This window comes from Falco cherrug, chromosome 3, assembly GCF_023634085.1.
Source record: "Falco cherrug isolate bFalChe1 chromosome 3, bFalChe1.pri, whole genome shotgun sequence".
In the NCBI taxonomy this organism is placed as follows: Eukaryota; Metazoa; Chordata; class Aves; order Falconiformes; family Falconidae; genus Falco; species Falco cherrug.
In genome coordinates, this window is record NC_073699.1 from 26,454,199 (window position 1) to 26,475,157 (window position 20,959).

Below are 20,959 nucleotides of genomic sequence, written 5' to 3' on the forward strand. Positions count from 1 at the left end.
AAATTAAGGTATTCTGGATCTCTAATTTCTTTTTCTTCTCCCCTTCCCCCCCACAAGAGACCAACTAGTCCTTTAGTTAGATACAAATAGAAGATGCAAAAAATTATGATAAAACTCACATGGGAAAGCACAAATTCCATCATTTCTCTTTTACACACTGAAGTTTCTTATGCAAGTCATTATTTCCATTGTTTCCCCTCTAATACGCTCCTCCCTGTGTTAAACTGTTAGAGCGTAGCCATTTCCTTTGTGTGTAGTATTAAAACTAAAAACCTTGCTTGGAAAATTAGTTTCAGTTGTTTTTCTTCCCCGATACGATAAATTGATTCTTAAAAGATTTGAACTGATTTTTTACATGTGCATGTCAATTTCTGTAGAAGAATATTTCATCTTATAAGCACTTTCTACGAGTACACAAGTTCAGTGGAAAGTTGATTTGCCTCATTTAACACCCCAATATGGTTAATGATATTTTACATGAGTACTTGTTTTCCATGTCTTTTACCTCCAATGGTCAACTTCAAAATGCCACCTGCCACTTCATACAGCAACAGCAGTGGAAACAAGCCTGTCAAAGTCTTACAATCCATTTTAGGAAAACAGTAGTAGAATAACCAGATAATTGGAATTTCTGGGATTGATGAATCACAAAGCTTTCACTTCCTACTCCTACTTTTTTTTTTTTTTGTAAAGAATGCAGATTTTCTCCCTGCATTAAAACTGTTAGAATTTGCAAGAAAGGTTACAGAAAATAATGCATACTGGGCAGCACTTAAAATCTTACTTCAAGTTGTTCTATAACCAGGTGTGGTTCATAGTTTCAGCTCTGATTACTGGGTTTTTTTTTGTGTTTGTCATTTTTTAAAATGTATATGCAATAGAATAACATTTATACTTTACAGGGTACATCAACAACACCTCTTTTAGAAAACCAATCTTTTATGCAGACATAAGAAACTAATAGCTGTTATTTTACAGAAACAGGTAATAGTTGTGTTACTTGAAATCTCATTTCTCAACCAGGATTTGGAAACCGTAGGAGAGTTCAAGCAGTTTTTCTTTTTCACTCATCTTAAAACTTCTTTGAGCATAAGACCAACCCGATTAGCAGTGCTTCAGGACCCACCCTTGCTTTCAAACACTGTGGTACCATGCCTCTACCAACACCAGGTGACAACTTCTTAATGCTTTCAATCTGTAGTACTAATTGGCACCAAAATGATGTTACTGCATCAGCAGCTATCTAGCAGCTATCTTAACACTGTGTCATTAGTTTCTATACACACAACTCTAACTTGAAAAGGAAAGAAAATTAGTTTGGTTAGTACCAATGGAAGTTGTTTCCACGGCACCACAGAACAGAACCTGCCAGCTTGCTGTCAAATCCTGACACGTTTAGATGTGAGTACAGAATATGCTTTGGAGAAAGCATTTGTTTATCAGCACATAGCGCTAATAAGTAACAGTGTTTAGAAACCTAACAGATAAAGAAAGCCGTTGAACTTACACCAAGTAAAAAAATGAATACCATGATAAATAGACCTCTATAGCTCCAAGGCTCAGTACGGACAACAAAAAAAACCAAACCAACCCCCCTTCCCCACACCCAACCCAAAACACATTCTTTCTTGATGTATGCCAGGTATACAAGTACAAGAAGGTAGAAGAGATACTGGATGAAAATAGATGGGGATAGCACCGCCAAGAACCTGGCAACACTATTTAATTTCTTACATAATAAATAAAATAAAATTATTGTCTATAAATTTCTAGTAGACTCCAGAGACAAGTCTTTAGCATGGACTGATCTTAAGCAGAAAAATTATCCTTTAGAAAGCTTTGCCAAGGGCACAGGCAGAAGCATCTCAGGAAGGCAGATAGAGAGGAATAACATCAGCAACAGGAGCTACAAGGTACCCCACAGAGAGTTTGTGTTGAACTAAGTAACCAATGACTATGAAGCTAGTCACTTTTATCGATGGTAATGTTAGATTCATGGTTATTTCTGAAGTCAGTTATCTATTAACTGCAGCATATAATACAAAAAGAATCAGCTGAAGGATTCCCCAGATGTGTGGGTAGGGTTTTTATTTTCCTTTTTTGAACACTTCATCTAGTGCAGTATTTGTAAAAATTAGTGTTTGGTATGATGGCAGGAGTCTTGATCTCTTTGCCACTAGGTCAGTTGAGGTTGTATCTACTGGATTGCTTCAAGGGAAAAGGCTGATAGGAAATTGACTACTCTGTATACAGGTAAAGAAGAAAGCATAAGCAGCTGAAAAATTAGATTAAGTTCACGTTAAGAGTCCAGTCCTATTCACTGATCCATTTAATAAACTTACAAACCAACCCCTACTACTTGTTTCCATGTTACTGCTCTTTGTTTCTGCTTGTTCATTCTTCCCGTAATTCCTTTTCCACTAAAGGAAAGGACTTTAAGGACTTTCCTTAAAGTCTCCTGATAAAAATCTGCAGCTGAATGTGTTAACATAGGACTACCAAAGAAGCAAAAGCTGTCTCAGACCACCATAACTGGGTTACCCATTAATCCTCTTCCCTGTTTCTCCATTTTTAAGATACTGTACAAGCACAGCAGAGAGAACATTTTTTGAAAAGAAAGCCACTCCACTAGCTGCCTCTTTCAACAATCAACAATTCTTAGTGATATATTTGTACATCAAGATTTTGCTTTCCATTTTCTTTCCACCCTGAGTTTTCCCATCACGATGTGCTGAAGAAGGCAGCCTATTTTTCATCCCAATACCCACAAAGAGGTTTCAATGATGTGTTCACCTGCTACCTTCAATTACACCTGGGTCAAGAGCTGACAAAGAAAAAAAACTTGCTGGGTTAAATGAAAGAAGTATATTGATCAAAAATACTGACCAAAAATCAGTGGGAATAGTTGGTATGGCAACAGCTACAACTCCCTATATGTACTGATACTTCCTAGCACATATGCTAAGGGCCACTAAGACTCAGTTGTATGTAATCACAGGTTGAACCATCTGGCACTGTCAAACATTTCTGATTAAAAAGTTTTTAACAGCTTTCAGATTTGTGCTAGAAGTCAGTCATAAAAAGCCACATTAGTCAAGTTAAAATGCACAGAAGACCATATTAGCATATTTCTTGTACTTGCATAACATTTTTTAAAAGGAATTATCCATCTCACTAATCACACCAAATTCTAAATCCAGAAAACTATTATTTGATAATATTAAGCAAACCAAACAACATAATTTTCACATACCATATATGGAATAACAATGTTTTTGAAATGTCTTCTACAATTTTTTCCAAGGGAGACCTAAATAAAGGCTGAAGGCATGACCTCATTCTGTAGTAAGTAACTTGAAGAGATTTGAATACATGTAGGAAAAGGACTGCCTCTACTATTTTCACAAGTTACTCATTAAAAATTAACATTTAATCAGAAGAAAAGTTTGCGTTATTTTCTGTGGACATTATTCTGTAAATATATTAAAGATGCAAAGTTACTGAAGCACTCACTAAGACAGACATACTGTGCCTTAAACCATAATACTGATTACTTGCCACTGATCCCTATGTTGCAAAAAAACCCATCAAATACTTATAAATGCTTTGAGCAAGACTCAACACGAAAATACACTGCTGGTAAAAATACTCAAACAATATATACTCTAAAAATATGAAGATTCAAAAGACATACTTTTATGACACTAATTTCAATGCCTCAAAACAAAAATTTTCCATGCAAAAAATCACTGACCTGCATAGATACTGTTTTGTAACCACAGCCTAACACTTCAGCTAAGTGAGGAGTTTGAAGGCAGAGTTCTACAATTATAAATTTTGGAGTTAAGAAGAAAACTATTACCCATAGTTAGATTACTACAGTTTTTAAAAATTTCTTTTATAGTCTACATATAAACACAAGTATGGATGTCGTTAACTTCAACACTGTCTATTGTGGGGCAGGAGGGAGGAGAAAGAAAAAAGAAAAAACAAAAAAAATCAGTCTTATAGTCAGAGATAGCAGTTGTGCCCTCACACTCAAGTTAAACAGCACTGATGGGATACTTCAATATATATATAACAAGAATCAAACTTTTGACTGACTGACACTTGAATGCACAAGACTACAAGTGCTTTAACTGTGTGTACAATACAAAACAAAACCATGCAGACATGTAAAGATGTGTCCATAGAAACACAGTGGACACAGATTCACATGGCAGAAATGTGTTTACTACAGAAAATAAAAGTTCCAATTACATTACATTACTAAAATCCATGCAACAGCATCTTAATGTATGAAGAAGTTATAAATGAGAAGTTACTGGATTATTGGAAAAACATGTCATTAATAGATTAATTTTCTTTTTTTATTGTCTCATCCCTCTTTTGAAGCTTACAATAAGTATTCAACATTCTAGATAACAGGAATAATAAACATCAGAACACTGTCAGTTTACTGGACTGAAAACTAAGTCTGCTTCAAAGTTCCAACTTCTTTGCTGTACTTGCATTCCTTTCAACTCTGAGTTTTAAGTTACAATTTACTTCATACAAGAGTGACTTGTAATTGTGAAATGCTGCCCTGAACTAGAGCAAAGCATTAGGATGGCATAAATTAAGCAGTCATGATCATAGTAAGCAGACTAAGTACATTGCTTTTCTTATTGGAAAGTATTTAACATTATTTTAACTATATTCCTATGAATTAATTAAAAAAAAAGTAGTCACTGACACTGTTCTTCCTTACCTCCCACTCTTTAGCAGCATCTTCAGTAGTAGATTCTTCACTAGTTTCAGGCTCTTCCTTTTTTTTCACCACTATAAATCCAGGTTCCTGAAGAGATTCCCCAGTATCTTCTGCATATATCTCTGGACTCCACTGGATAAAGAAGACATACAAGTGATCTGTCCTAGAGAAGTCAAGTAATGATACAGGGAAGAAAAACAAGATAAGTTTGTGATCTTTTGGGTCATGCCTAATAATTATGAAGTATTTAAGGTTAAAGTGAAAATACTTACTATTTCATGTTTTACTAGATATTAGAGACATTTGAAAAAAGCTAGTTAGCTGGGTTTTTTTCTTTTTAATTACGTGAAGCTGATACTGGAGGGAAAATAGGAAACAAGCTGGCAATTAACTAGCTATGTTTTCATACACAAGTACAGTCCTTCAAGCACTTCTATTGGAAACTTCTGTTTACAATTGAAATAACTTCCAAAATAAAAAACCCACACTAATATTTTTTAAATATCTTATTTAAAGTAACTTAAAAACGTAAATGAAATTGTCATTTAAAAATGTCTGCCTATCTGTTTTGTCCACCCCTGAATAAGAACTGAACACTCCCAAGACATGTAACCAAGATACACAGACATGGAGAATTACTGCCGATATGAAGAGGTACGGCTGGAAGCGTGCATATATATAGCTAGATCAGAAACTACAGACTATTCTAACTGCAGTACATACCAAGATTCAAATTTGCCTCCTTTTAAGTTATCTGCCACAAATGTTCTTCCAAACTAGAGAACCATAATGCCCAAATTCGCAGAAGAAAGGTTATTTACAATCCTAATAGATGTCCGTCTATACTGTTTAAGTATTTCCTGTAGGTGCACAGATGGAGCATTTAGAAAAAGGACATGCAATGAATCTACTAGGATCTCTTCATCATGGAAAAGACAGCTTCAGAGCTTTATGGCTCTGGTTCCCAAGGGTTTGAATATTCTTTATGTCTCTCTTCAAAGATACTTGCTACAGTGACTCTGCATGCTGGATTAGCATGAAGAACAATATTTAGCCTTTTGCCCCCCTACCCCCTTCTTACTACTTACAAAACCGAATACTGGAAGAACAGCAAGAAAATACAGAACAGCAAAGTCTTTCAGAACTGCAGCTATAACATTCATGTGCTTCTATGTCTAAAAGGATGCAGCACACAGGCATGTAATAGCAGTCTCACAACAGGGTCAGTTATTTCAAGTCCCTCTTGTTAAAACTAAGGATCCTGCATAACACTGATTAAAAAAAGAAAAGACAATTTTTTCTGACAGTAAGAGAAAACAGAACATTTCAGATGCATATGGCTAGATAAATTCTATGACAAAGAACAAGAAGCTGCAGACTTCTCATGCTCTGAATGAGGTACCAATTTTAAAGTCTTACAAGTAGAAAAAATATACCAATTTTCACTTTTTAAGAACCTGAAATTGTGTATAGTAATAGCAGTTAAAAAAGTAAATAAAACTTGATGTTTAAGGAACTGTAAGGCACTTCTCTTTTGAGAATAAGAACACTGAAATGATACAGGTTTGTCAGACCTCTACTTTTTTCTCTTTCTTACTTCTAGGCGACAAAGACAACTGAATTGACGTGGAATATTTTGACCAAAGCAGAGTAGCACTCAGCCAGGTTAACACTGAACTAAGTAAACAAACACCCCAGTACCACCACATGTGACCATGTACAAAAACATAGGACACACACTGGATGGAAAAGCCACAGATTACTAATTCCCCATGCAGCTAGAAAGAGAAACCCTTCATCAGTGGAGTAATTTCCAAGGAGATCAGATACAGATGGCAAACTAAGAAGTATTTCTTCCAAAATACATGGTAAATTCTGCTTTATGCTGAAGATAAGTGCTGCTCTGCTACCTTAGAAAATGAACCAAAGAGACAGTAGTAATTTTAATCAGTTGACCTAGACATCATTGCCATACGTGAAACTTTGACATTTTCAAATTAAATATGATAGGAATTAAACACTCAAATTTGAGCTGATATAACCACCCCAAAAAGTCACCTGGCCCAGGCAGGATTAACTATATCAGAATCAGTATGACAGACATTTGTCTCAAGAAATACCATAATCTCCACCACTTAAGGGTGGCAGGGATGATGTTTAAAAGCAAGTTAGTGATTCACTAGCATAGACTCAATTCTCACTGTTTGAAAACTCAAATGTTTTGATGCAATTTCAGTCTATTACACATGTCCATTCACAGTGGACATAAAGACTACTGCCTTTCTTGCTGCAGCCAGCTTTAAAGTATGAAATGAGTTTTATGTTTGTATCAACCTTTTCTCCTTTAGATTAAAGAACCCCACTTACTTCTAATTTTCTTTATATGTTACACTTTCTAGGCATTAATTAGTCTTGCTGCTTTCCTCTGGACTCTCTCCAAATGATCCATATCTGTCCTCAACTGCAGTGCCCCAACTGGACATTCTATGCCATTCAGCTCAAAAGAAAACATGGAAAAGCAACTTGATCATTGCGTATAGGTATTTATACAAGATGACAGCTGATAAGTTTTTTGTTGTTTCCTTCTTCCCCCCTCCCTCTTCTGACTAGGATGTAATAATCTCCAATAGCCCCCAAAACCATATTCAACTTGAAAATAAGTCACAGTTTCCTAGCAGTAAAGATCATGTAAGAATGCGAGACTTTACCGGTGAGTGAGCATGGACATCTCATGTCTTTGAATCACTGCAACAAATATAGATATTTTTCCAGTATATATATTTAAGTTACTTCCTGGAAAATTTTCATGTTCCATATATAAAGATAAGACAAAAGAACCCCAGCTAGCTCTTCTGAACTCACAGCTCTAAGCAGAGAGAATTTTTAGAAAGTTTCCAAATAATGGGAAGCACAGCTAATGAAAACAAAACTTGGTTGCAAAACTCACTTACGCCACCAGACACCACCTACTTAAATCTTTCTTTTATTATACAAAGACAAGCCTAAACAATACCATGAGAAGCTATTGGCTGAACCTTAAAGCAACTCAAGTAAATCAGTAAAACTTTATGGCAACGAGGCATTCCAGTGTTAAGCACAAGCCAATCATCAATATCCTCGGTTGTTGACCCTTTTTTTGTGTGTTGCTTTGTAGACACAGTCACTGAAAAATTTTTAATGTGCAGAAAAAAAAAAGCTCAAAGACCTATCAGAAAGTGTTGAGTTTTACAGTCTACCTCCTTCTTACCTTTCTTGTGGAACAGCAAACCAGTACTCATGTTTTTTATCCCTCTGTGCATACTGTTGCATTGATGCACTTGCTTGAGAAACGAATGTTTTTCTCATGGGTTTTCCAACCCTGAGACGCAGAAACTTGTGAGATCGATGTCGCCTTTTTTCCTTCGTCAGTGAAGGACCTATTAGCAAAGAAAAAAGTAAGCTATCCACAAAATACAAAAAAGCTTAACAAAACTATTAGCCAATTTTGTATTGGGCAATACAGGTATATGGGACGTAAGTAATAGGTGAGGTAACATAGGTAGGAATAGTTACCTGTTATTTTTTTGTTACATAAACTGCACCAGCAGAATCTACTTCCAAGTACACCACATTTGAATCATGCTAACATTTGTTTCTGCTTCCAGCCCCTGATCACATCATGATAGTCTTCCATCCATGCTTGCAAGTATTTCAGAAGGTATTCGCAATGCATATCCCTCAACACTGGATCAGACAGCCCTCCCACTGTTAAAATCATATTCCATATACGTGCAAAAGATGGAGCACTACATAAGCACTTAGGTTTGACTCACATATAGTAAAGCTGTTCATTAGTTACTCTTCATTTAAAAAGAAAAGTTCAGGGACTACTAATAATGGATTGACATGAATTCTGATTTGTTAGCTATATCAAACACTTCAAAGGTATCAACACCACTTCAGGATGAAACATACTGGCTGTTGTGGTATGGGGATTTTCCCCTCCAGTAGTATGTTTAATTGAACTAATAGAACTATATGATTATGCTGAAGATTTGGATTGTCAAATCAGCACAAGGTAAAGAAGCAACTTTCTCAAAATTGTTTCTTTGCTAGATTACCTGCCAAAATCTCAGAAAAGAAACTCTAACCAAAAGAGAATTTTTAAAAGCAAGGAAAGAAAAATGTAAGTTTAAGAGTTCTTATGATCAGCTATGCCAACAAAGTATTTATCCTACCTCTGGTGTGACATGTACATACAGATACATCACAACTTTCTAGGACATTCACCTTTACAGCTGAAGTTCTCTTCATTGTCTGTGCAAGACTACAGATACACTATGCACAGAAAACATCACCTTCTTGATCTATAAACTTTGCCACTGTATGTTTTTCAACCGTATTTTCACCATAAAGATTAGAATAGCATTGTTTCACACAAGAAGGGTTTGTTTTAGTAGATAGTTAAATGTGCGCCTCCTGATTTTCAGTTACATTTCAGGATTCTATGTGCAGTATACAGTACGTTAAAACAGTCATAATATGCATGACTTGGAAGTATTTTGTAAATCTGTAAGCTCAGAAGTAAACTGTCAAATAAAAAAAAACAAAAGACAAAAAGAACCCAAAAGAAACACTTTCATAGAACTGGCACATGAGCTTTGTGGCAGTATTACAAGCACTCTTAAACAGTTCTGATATTTGGGATTTTGGTCCTTGAGAAGCAACAGTTTAGACTTCTCTGAGCTCTAGGTCAAAGAAAGAAGTGGGATTTGTATCACAACTTGAAGAAAAGTGAGTGAGATTATATAGATCCAGCTAAGAGAGAATTAGAAAAATTTAGCCCTGCCCCCAAATCTCAAAAGGACTATTTAAGACACTTTTTTCTGGTGTGTTCTCCAATACATTTTTGTATATTTAACACAGAATTAATCAGAAAAAAGCTTCTAGTAATGACTGTTGTGTGTCTTAGGTGTTTTTTTTTTTCTTTTCAACCTGTCAACACCCAACTAAGCAGCAAACAGACATGATCTTTAATGAGATTTCAGCTTGTTTATACACACACAAAGTTATAGACCATTACAACTTCTCCAAGTATCTCCTAAATCTAGCTTTTATTTCACTCCAGTGGTAACTGTGCCTGTATGAAGAGACAACAATATAAGAGTCCTGGGTAATTTTTTTTTTTTAAAAAAAGGCAACATTCAAGGGAGACCTTTTTAACTCTTCTAGTCTACTCACTGTTAACAAGTTGCATTGCATCACCTATCCAACATTCAAAACAAACAGATCATTAATAACACACTCAAAAATGTGACCTCTGCGAAAACCAAGACATGGTAGTTCCCCAAAATCTTAAATTTCAAAACCCCCACAAAAGAGAAGCAATTAAACTAAAAGTCTTTACTATACGCAGGAGATAAAAAGGCTATCTAGGTAAACTAATGAAACAAAACTCAGAGTATGACTACTTTGGAGTTTTAGTCCCATAGACAGAATATTGCACTGTTTCTTGTGTTTCCTAAAACTTGCTGGTTTTACTGACATATTGTTAATAGACCTGTCATATTTAGTCTTTGATGACCTTCAAGAGGTTAAGAAATACATCTATGCTTTTACCTTGGCTCTATTTAAACTTGCCAGTAGACAAAGCCAGTAGAAGCTTCACCAAATCTGTCTAGCTTGAGAAATATTAATTCATAATTTACTGTTTTATTTGCATTATGCTAATACAACATGCAAGAATAAGAAACATACAATAATGCCAATTGAATTTGGACTGAAATAATTGGCAAAAACCTCCAGAAAGTAACCTGTGCTTTTCTTTGTTTCTGTATTATCCCCACAGCCTGCAGTGAGGCTGTAACACCACATGCAGGTTTCCACCCAGCACTCCTTATTCTGACCATATGCAGACACTTTTTTGATTATGTACTGTTACACAGTATGTACATACAAATTGCATCATGCATGAAAACACTGCAGATGCACTCACTGATACAATCTTTTAGAAAACCACCAGAACTAAAGCATCTAATATAACTGAATTACAAACAATATTGATGCTTGCATTTTTTAGAAGTCACTATCAGCAGCTACTGCTAGCTGACATTTTTGCCAGAGGATTTCCTCTAATATTTAAGGCATTTTACACCTTGTAAGTCAAGCTTATCACAGAATGATGCAACTATTAACCGGCTTCAGATTTCAAAATTCAGTTACTTCCGTAACAGAAGGAAGAAAACAAACCGCAAAACCATCATATCAGATTCTGAAGCATAAGGTAAATTTCTGTCAGCCAAAGAATATACCCCTCTATTCAATACTATCTCAACTTTTAACAATTTGTGTAAATAATCTGACCTTCAAATGCACCTATAATGCCTGTCACTAGATTGTTTTCTTTCAAGCCCCCAAAATATTGTACAAATAAAACAACTAGCTTATCTCCATTAGTAAGATGCTAAGGCATCAGAAAGTGACCTATGAATTTTTTATAAAGCAAAATCAAACACATACAGAAGCATCTTTAAGTTACTTACAAAAGATGCAGCATTTTTATATGAATCTAGTAACTTCAGCCTTCCAACATAACTTCCAACTAACAACCCCAGGGCCTGATCTTGTAAAGGAGGAAAGGTACTCAAGAAACAAACCTAGTTGTTCCCATATTCATAGCATTAGCTTATTACCATGCAGGTCTTTATCCTAAGAAATGCTTTGTGTGTGCTAAAACTCATTCTAATCAGCATAGAAGTATGACAAGATGCAAGTGAAACAAGAGTTCTGGATGTATCAGTGTTAAAACTCCAGTGTTTGTTGCTCACATCATAAATGGTAACCACAAGGTAGACATGCTACAGGTAAGATGAAATTCATTCCCTGAAATTCATTCATACACATGTACATTGAGATCACAATTTAAGCAACAGCTAGGTAATTGCTAAAGAACATGTTTAATTTTGAGCTCTACTGTGACCAATGCATCACGGACCTAATTTTACAGGCTCATTTAAGTCTTCCCTACTAAGATACTATATTGCTGTATGACCGCAAATATAATTTCAGTGAGGAAAAATGACAGCAACAAATGTATCTGCATCTTCAGTTTCCTGAGGAGTATTTTCCCCGCTGGTTTATATAAGGTACAACTTAGGCATATCTTCAAGCCAATAAGAAATACAAGCAATATATTTGGGGAGATATGTTCTACAGAATGAAAACTGACAGGAATTCTAACGAGCTGGAACGGGATACATCATAAATCTGAAGGCTAACGCTGTATTTTCAAGTAATGACTCACTCACCTTCTAACTGCCCATCTCCTGCAGTCACAGTTTTCTGACTAATTTCTTTCTGTGAATCCTGTTGCACGTTCTCTCTTTGCTGCTTCGTTTGTTGCATAGTGTGGGTCTTCCAAAGTTTGCGGAGTTCCTCAGCTTCTGTCTCAGAGTCTTGAGTTTGCTCTCTCACTACTTTTCCTTTGCTGGTTGTCTTTTTCTTTTGAGAGTCTCTGGTATCTTTACAACATGGATATTCCTCTTCCATCTTACTGTCTCTTTCTGGTTCTTTCCCTAGTGAGGAATCTTGATTGTTGCCCACTGCTGCCTCTTGGTCATGCTCTTCACTACCATGTGATCCTTGCAAAGATTGCTGGAGGACATCTGCAATATTTTCACTGGGTTCTTGTACTCCCTTTATAGACATTTCAACACCTTCTGAACTTAAGCTGTGGGTGCCAAACTGTTTAACATTTACAACCATTTCAGCACTCGGTTTTAAGTCACTGGCAGCTTCATTTGAGTCTGAAATGATTGTTAAACATTCGGCACTAGTCTGGTTTATTGTCTGGACAGATTCTGATGATGCTCCAGAAGATTTCTCTTGTCGAAGCTCATCTGAGGAAACAAGTTCCTCACGTATTGGAGAAAGTTCTGATTCTGTGAAGACATCTTCTGAAAGGGACTCCTCTGTGCTCCTTGGGGCAGTACTAGCACTGTCATTGCCTGTATCCCGAATCCTGGAATCCATTTCATCTGTATTACTCTTCGCAGCTTTCTTGGAATAGCAAGGTTCCCTTACAGACAGCTGTTCTACATCTCTGTTGAGCAAATAAGAATGTTGTTATAGCAGGTGCCTTTTACATCAAGCTCTTTTCTTTACTAAGTTTTGTTTAATGCTGAAAAATTTGAAGGCGCTTTAAAAAAAAAACCACAACAAAAAACCCCCACAAAAGCCACCAACCCCACAGTGAAAAAAACCCAAACTTAATCCAGAGCATCAGGAATAAGAAACAAACATAAACCATGTTCTTGTAACAGTAAACTCATAGCAGACCTTTTGGCAGCATGACACAGTTAAGACTTCTAAACTTCACGACACTGCGTTCACAAGGAGAAACTTTCCTATGACACCAACAGGATTGTTTGAGATGATTAAAGTGCAAAAATAAAATAAAACCCGGGTGAACAACAACAAAAAGCTACACACAACCATAATCTCCAATACTAGGTAGAAACAGAAGGTAGAAATCTTCCATGGTCTTTTAAGCTTTGTCTATCAAAGAGGCCAGTACAATTCTATAGATATGTCCCACCCTATCATGACGTTGACACCTAGCTCACTGGTAAGAAATGAATGGCAGAAATCATCTGGTCCAACCTTAACTACCTAAGCTAGTCAATGAAGAACAGCAGGAACCATCAGAGTAGATCTTTCCATTCTGCCTATGGAAAATACCCAAAACAGTTATAGCTTCTTCATCAGTCTGGTACATAAATTTGAGGCAACCTGTTATACAAAATAAATTGCAAAGTACTTGATACAATGAAACAGTTATGAGATGAGACATCAAATGTTGATAAACAGCGTAAGAAAAAAGCAAGCATAACTCCCCCCCCCCCTTATTTTCCACAAAGGATGTAATATTCAAACCTGCCTTTCAAAATACACTAACCAGGAATTCTACGAGTTTTAGAAAAGGATGACTGCAAGGGGACTGTGAACATGCTCAGCTAGATCTACATGACTCATACTCTTCCACTGTTGTTGAAAAAATTAAGCAGTACACAACCTTCATAAAAAAGTTCTCATATTTAAACATACTTCTGACTGGAGTTCTCAGTATCATCTCCCTTGTTACCACAAGCGTATTACATCATCCATTACCTAGTACCAAATGCTTTTAAGTAGCTTGTACCTTAACATCCCATCTTGAAGAAGGATAAATCCACTCCACATTTTGAAAACTTTTTATTCAGTTAAGTCATATTACTGACATTACTGATACATCGCTAAAATTCAGGATGTTTGCAAAGCATATGCACCCTCTTACCCAAGTGTTAACACAAAGCTCACATTAAGCCTGTGCTGATATAGTAATTTTGCCTACAAAGTACGTGGATTAGTTTAGGATTTATCACCTATTAGACTGGCTCTTTCCTTAATATTTCAGGATTATGCTGTTAATAGGTTCTCTTGGACAAGCACAATATAAGGGTCATGAAATTCGTAAAACATCTGTATGTTTTCAGGTAAGATTTTTTTGGTCCCAGTTTCAGCATAGATTGTGGCTTATACATAGAAACCATACAACATGAAATTGCAGGTTTAAGCAGCAAAGAATTCATCAGGTTTGTGATCAGTTTCCATTATATCAATAATCATATTTTCAGCATTCAGATTGTTTTTCCAGTTTCAAACAAGCTTGACAGCTGGCAAAATTGGAAGAGGAAGAGAGGGTTAATTATAGCAGTGGAATATGTAGGGGATAAAAAACAAGTAGTGGAAAAACATGATTTAAGTCTCAAATACCTTGAGACACACAGGTCTTGGCAGATCTAGCTGTAGCTGTTGGGACTTCTGGTTACAGAATTAAATTTTATTTTCCCCAAATTTTATGAACATGCTTCAAATTTCAATGAAGTTTAAGGCACCAAAGTGCTGGAACTGAAGAAAATGCTAAGTTAGTATTCCATGTAATAGTTTGTGAAGTTGACAGAAGAGGTCAGCAGCACTGGACACACAGGGCTCTGAACACAGTGTGACCTTTTATTATTAGACATGTTTTTATTCCATATTGACTTATAATATAAACAAAACAGAAAACACACGTGCTACAAGAGCACTAGAATTTTCAGAGCATGGAAGGTAAATTTTAAGTCAACACTGAGTCATGAAGAAACTAAGTATGCCAAGATGACCACTTGTTTTGCAACTGCAATATAATGATTCAAACAGGTAGATTAAAGTGATCTAGTTTTCAAAATCTCATTACTTGCACTATACATCAATTGAAGTCGAAACTCTGAGCAACTTTTAAAAACTCAATCTGGAAAACAAATGTCCAGAAAGCAATCGCGTTGAAGACATCACTGTTCTACGTCAAAAGCCCCAGAAGTACTGCTATAGCAATGCATACATTTGTTGTTCTTTCCAGACAGACATGACTTCAGGCAGCGAACAAGACCATGCCAAGACGCCAGTTTACTACCAGGTCTCTGCTGAAATCAAGCTTAAAAATGGTGCAAGAGAAGTTATATCTTCTGGGTCTCCAGATATTTAAGATTATCAATAGTGTATGCTTATCTATTACCCGTAAGAACTGTACAAGGGCATTTTCCAGAGTTAATTAGTATCTTTACACCTTTCTTAAAATGGTTCCTTTTAGGAGTGACACATCAGGCAAACAGCTTTGCCCTCTCATACCTATAGACAACTCTACCTTGGTTAAAGCAGCCCATTTCCCTGAACTAAGATGGTCATGGTAGTCTGCAAATGTTTGCACTTTATGAACGGTGACAGGTAAAATGGCATAATTTTCATTATTTTTTTTTTTTATCCCTTTTTTGCTTTAGTGTCAGAATTTATCCTACTTCTGAGGACAGTGTAAAAATTAGGCAGACAGACCAGGATAAAGGTTTCTCATAATGCTGTTTAAAGTCAATTTTTATGCCTATCATGCTAAACACCAGCGATTAAAGTTCATCAATCCAGATTCACTCTGTTCACCCCAAACAAGGCTACACCTAAAGGCAAATATGCAGTTCTTTCCCTAGCCAAAAAGGGAAAAATATGCTCCTAATGCCATAAAATTACACATAAATCTCAAAATTAACCTTATAACCATTTATCAGAGCATTAGGAGTTTGAGAAGCAAGTGGAAAATGGTAAACAAAGATTTGCACCTAAAGCTAAGGTGGACTTTTCTATTCTATACACGAGTTTTTAAATTACCAAAGAATCAAACACATCTGTTACTGTTTTCATAGAGGGGAAGGGACAGAGGAAGTGGTGTCGTCCCTCTTGCTATACGCTGATTTTTAAGAGACTGTTGGAGAAAACTAGTATCCATGTATCTAGAAAAGGATTTATTCTATATAGTATATAAGATCCAAGAAGTTAAGGTAAAGCGCGTTTTTTCCAGGGTCTTTCCAAGCCAATCTTTGATATTGTTCTTCAGAAGGAAAACAACAGCACAAAATGTAGTTTTGCTATGGTCAGCAATCAGGCTACAGTTAATATTTACTCAAAGCTTTGTAAATATTATTCAGTCTTACATGGTTAATGAATCCTTAATTTTGCTGTCCGCAATTTCCTTATACAGAGCAGCTGACATCACTTCTTCCATTGGACACATGATGCCATACTCTTCACAGCCATTCTCTTGGACCAGAGGATCCATTTTATGAGGATCAAACATTATATTATTTGGCGTCACTAGCAGCACACCATTGACCGTACCCTAAAACGAGAGGGAAAAGAAATGGTAAATTTTCTCTTTCATATTTCAGCTTATTCTTCATTGTTTTTGTAGGAAAAAGGTGTTTTCTAATTGTTTTTAAAGCATCTTTATATTTAAAGCAACTTTATAGAGTTTCTTGTGTTTTGTAGTTATCTAGAAACAGAACTGTTTTTCTGGAGAAGCAAATTAACACCATTTACTTTCCCAAGCAGTTTTGTTCCTCACAATGAATTAACAGTTGGGTTGAGTAAAACAAAAAAAACCAAACCAAAAAAAAAACCCCAAAAAACAACCAAACCAAACAAAAAAGAACAATCAACCACAAAAAAAAAAACCAACCAAAAAACAAGGGGAAGGGCCTTGCACCCTAAAGGACATGCTAGGCAGCTGCTCTGAGGAAAAGATACATCCTTCCCAGATAACCACAGGGCTAATTGCTAGTTTCGCAAGAAACTTAGAAACTTCAAGCACTGTTGAAAACCTGACTTTTAAAACATCTCACTTTCCATTTTAACTAAAGAATAATAAAAAGAAATGTCTTCCAAAACAGTCAATTATCTTCATTTTCTTTCCACAAAAGCAACAGCAGTATCTGATACAAGTCATTCTGACTTAATGAACCTCTTGACTGACCGAACAAATACATTTATAGAATTAAACTTTATTAAAAGTATTAAAATTTTTTGAAGATGCAGCTGCATCAAGATGCAGGTTTGGATGGATTTAATCATAACAACACTGCTGCAGTACATGAATACAAGTAGATTTTAAACTTCCTAGTACAAAAAAAATTTAAGAATGTTGATACGTATACTATGAACTGTAGGGTTCTTACAATACACATACCAAGCCAAACTTACAAAACACTTAAGACTTTTTTTTTATTGCCTGCTAAGGAAATGCATTAAACTGTTAAAACAATAGAGTCCGAGTTACAAACTGGGGGAAATCTAGCTTTAAGCAGGATGATAGTGATCCTTCAGTTACAGAACTTGAATCCTTTACAGATTTAGAAACACATTCAAAATCTTTGTGTTGATATGGGTGGGTGAGAGCATAGAGAGGGCTGCTTCATATGCTGCTGAAGCTCATCAGGAATTGAATAAATACGCAGCTCACTGATAAAATGTTTAGTAATTACAAACATAGTGTATTGGGGGGATTGTTTTCAAGAAGACATATCAGCTGTTGAAAGTACTCTGTATTTGGTCATATCTAGAGTAGTCTAAAAAATAAATTTAACATGACTGCAGAAGTCAGTGAGTCTACTCAAAAGTAGTAGACAATCAAGAGATTTCTTCTCTTTAAGCAAATACTACATCCATAAATTCAGTATGTAATGCAGGAAAGCAGCACCATTTCTAGATCTGAGCTCTTTCATTAATGACCACACATGAAGGTGGAATTTTATTAATATTCTGCAGATCTGACCCAGAAAAGTTAAGGCCATAGCCTTGATGGCAGTTGGGACTAAATAACCATTGTAGGTCCTTTCCAACTGAAGTATTCTATTCTATTACTTCACTGCCCATATGTTGCATGTTCTTCAGAACAGGCAGGTTAGAGAAAATAACAAAAAGTAAGGTTGTGTGACTGCTGTATCTGAAGGGTTTAAACATTCAACACCAAATTCTAAAATTACATACTACCCAGTAGAAACAATCAGGAATCAAGTTCATTGGAAAACTCTTCATTTCAAGGCTAAGATTTTGTCTTCCCTTGCTCACTATTTCATGAATGTTCCTTGATAAATTAAGTACACAGTAAGTACTAAAGCTTTTGAGGCAATGAAAGGAGGTGACATTTTTCTATGAAGGGGTGAGCTGTAACAACTGACATATCACCTGTGTTAACAAGGTTCAATGCTTTACTTGTGCTCTGAAAAGCAAGTTAAAAGACTACTTTAGCTGGCAGCCCAGGTCAAAAACTCATTAAAGAATATTTGATTGTGAAATAAGTTAACTTTCATAAGTCAATTTAACATTGCTTATCTGAACAGTAGAGTCACGTTAGAATAATACATATGAAGAACCAGTCTGCTCCTCATTCAATCATCTTGGTTCCTTGCTTTTGGAGCAGGGAGAAAGTTCTAAAGCCTCTCTCTCTGGCCTAGTTGAGCTGCTGAAAATAATTTGACTGTGAATATATTCTTCAAAGCGAAGAATAACATGAGGGCTTATTTACTAAGCAAAGCACTTTCTATGCTCTCACCTACCCATATCAACACAAAGATATGAGCTCAGTTTTTCCTTTGTGGTCATATTCTGTCATGATGTGTCTTCAGCACAGATCCCTTCTATGTAAGCCAAGTATTTGCTGAACATTTTAGAAACAGCTCTGGCTATTTTATACAAATTCAATTTTCAAAATATTTTCAAAAAAGTATTTTTACCAGCAAGATTGGCCAACAGCATGCATACTATGAACTTCTATATGACTCCAGTATAGCACCAGCATTTGCTCTAACCACCTAGTTTTCTAGTCCTGGAGGAAAAAAATAATTTAAAAAAAGTCTACAAGCAACTAAATTGATCATGGAAAACAGTGTTTTCAGACATACTCCACCAAATAAGTTGTTACTTATTTCTCTTGGACCATGCTTCTAATTCATTGCTGAGGCAGGGGAAAAAATATCAAAAAGTCTGTCAATGAAACTGAAGTAAAAATGAAGACTCTGCATATAGCTACTGAGTAGTTCAACATGATACTGTTACAGGAAGTTCTGGTTTGTGAACAAAACTCCCAGAAATACCACTTGTAGAAGTCAAGTTTCCTGCATGCGAGACATTCTAAAGACAGAAAATGAATTTCTATTCCAGTGAAGTTCAGATTTTACAGCCTCAAGAACAAATGCTGAGCCACTTTATTACTGAAAAACATGCAGACAACACACTAGGTTATTAAAAACAGATCTCTCCTGTCTTAAAGCTAGTCCAGAAAATTATTAATCTAGATAACCAAGAGCATGCATATTTAATTAGATTAAACTGCACCTGCATGCAGACACTCAATTCTGCATCAGTTTCAACTTCTCTCCATTAAAGTTCCTTAAACCTCATGAAGAAGGGAGCTTTAAATTCTACACAATACCAGAGACAGAAGTTTGAACAATCATTACAAAGGGAGGATTAGAGCCAAACTTTATGACATAGGTAAGCCCAAACATTAAGATTAGGCAGTTCAGTAAAACACACTGGAAGTTTGGGAGGATTTCCTGACAAGTGGTTTTCAAACAGGTGTTAGCTCTAAATAATTCCATTGCGTTCTTGAACACACAATGCAGAAGAAAAACTAACTCACAATTTATGAAACTTTTATCATAAAGATAACAATATAGTTTTATTCTTTATTTCTTGCAGAAGTTTTGAACCTCAGTGTCCACTTTTTCACTTTATGAATGATATATTTGTGGGGTTTGTGCCTGTATTTCCAGGTTGGTGGTTTTATTTGTTTTGGGGTTTTTTTGGTGGTTTTTTTTTTTTTAAGCCTTAGTGTTAGTAGTTTACCTACTACTTTTCAAAACAAGGCAAGTAAACTAGCAAACATAAGAAACAAAAAAGAATTTCAAAGCTCCTCTATTAGTTTTAGTTTCAATCAAGCAGACTGTTTAGGATACCTTTTCCTGCCTCCAACAAATAGTGCAAAGAATGAAAAACCAGAGCAACACACTTCTACAAAGAACCAGACTGTGGCTGCAAGAAAGGGCATGCCTACATACACAATAAACAGTGAGTTAAGATGCAACTCTGCAGCACACCCGTTACACTGATGTATTCTCTGACCAGGATGTGGCATAATCATAGCACCCCATTTTTAACTATGCCCAACACCCTGCCTCTAACACAAGCCATAGCCAGGTGACAGAGAGCAAACAGTAACACAGCAGATGTTTCCAGGTTCCAGTCACTCCATCTCGGATAATTTATGCGTGCTTGCGTAGGATGTCACAGGTGTGATTAAAACCAACACAAAGTATAAGCAGTCTTGAAAAGCAAGACCTGAGGCTGTCTTACTTTAATGCAAGCCCTTTTGTGTATGTGAAATGAAACATAATGAAAAATAGGTTTTCACTAGATTTTAGTTTATGAGCATCAGTCACAGTGATGACAAACTTCACATCTGAAGCCCTATATAACAGTTAATTATGAGCTTAAAAATCACTTTCAGTGTGGGAAGGAGAAGATCAATCTTTTAAGCTTTCTCCAGAAAACCTTTGAAGATTTATCATCCTGCATCATCAGGAAAGGAGAGGGTAAGACAACATGCCAGAAGACATTCCTACCACATATGACACAAAGGCTAAATTACATGCTAAACTTAAGGAATCTGGCACTCAAATCTGAGCAAGTTAATAATTATTTGCCTCCCCACCCACCTCCCCAGGTTCAGACTGATGCTGCAGTAGATACACAACTCTTTAGAAACCGAATTCTCCTTGAAGCTCTTAGAAAACAGGCTGTAGAGATACAAGCCAAAAACAGATGCTG

At 36.0% G+C, this 20,959-nt stretch overlaps 1 protein-coding gene across 7 annotated transcripts in view; it reads right to left on the minus strand.

Moving 5' to 3' along the window:
- OXR1 (oxidation resistance 1) overlaps positions 1-20,959 on the minus strand; it is a 290,219-nt gene that overhangs the window by 28,112 nt on the left and 241,148 nt on the right. For all 7 annotated transcript variants that reach the window (XM_055704451.1, XM_055704446.1, XM_055704450.1 and 4 more), the window contains 4 exons: positions 16,288-16,472; positions 12,037-12,830; positions 7,998-8,166; positions 4,751-4,913 (listed from right to left, as the gene is read on the minus strand). In XM_055704451.1, the coding sequence (XP_055560426.1) occupies positions 4,751-4,913; positions 7,998-8,166; positions 12,037-12,830; positions 16,288-16,472 (1,311 nt within the window). The remainder of the gene's footprint in view (positions 1-4,750; positions 4,914-7,997; positions 8,167-12,036; positions 12,831-16,287; positions 16,473-20,959) is intronic.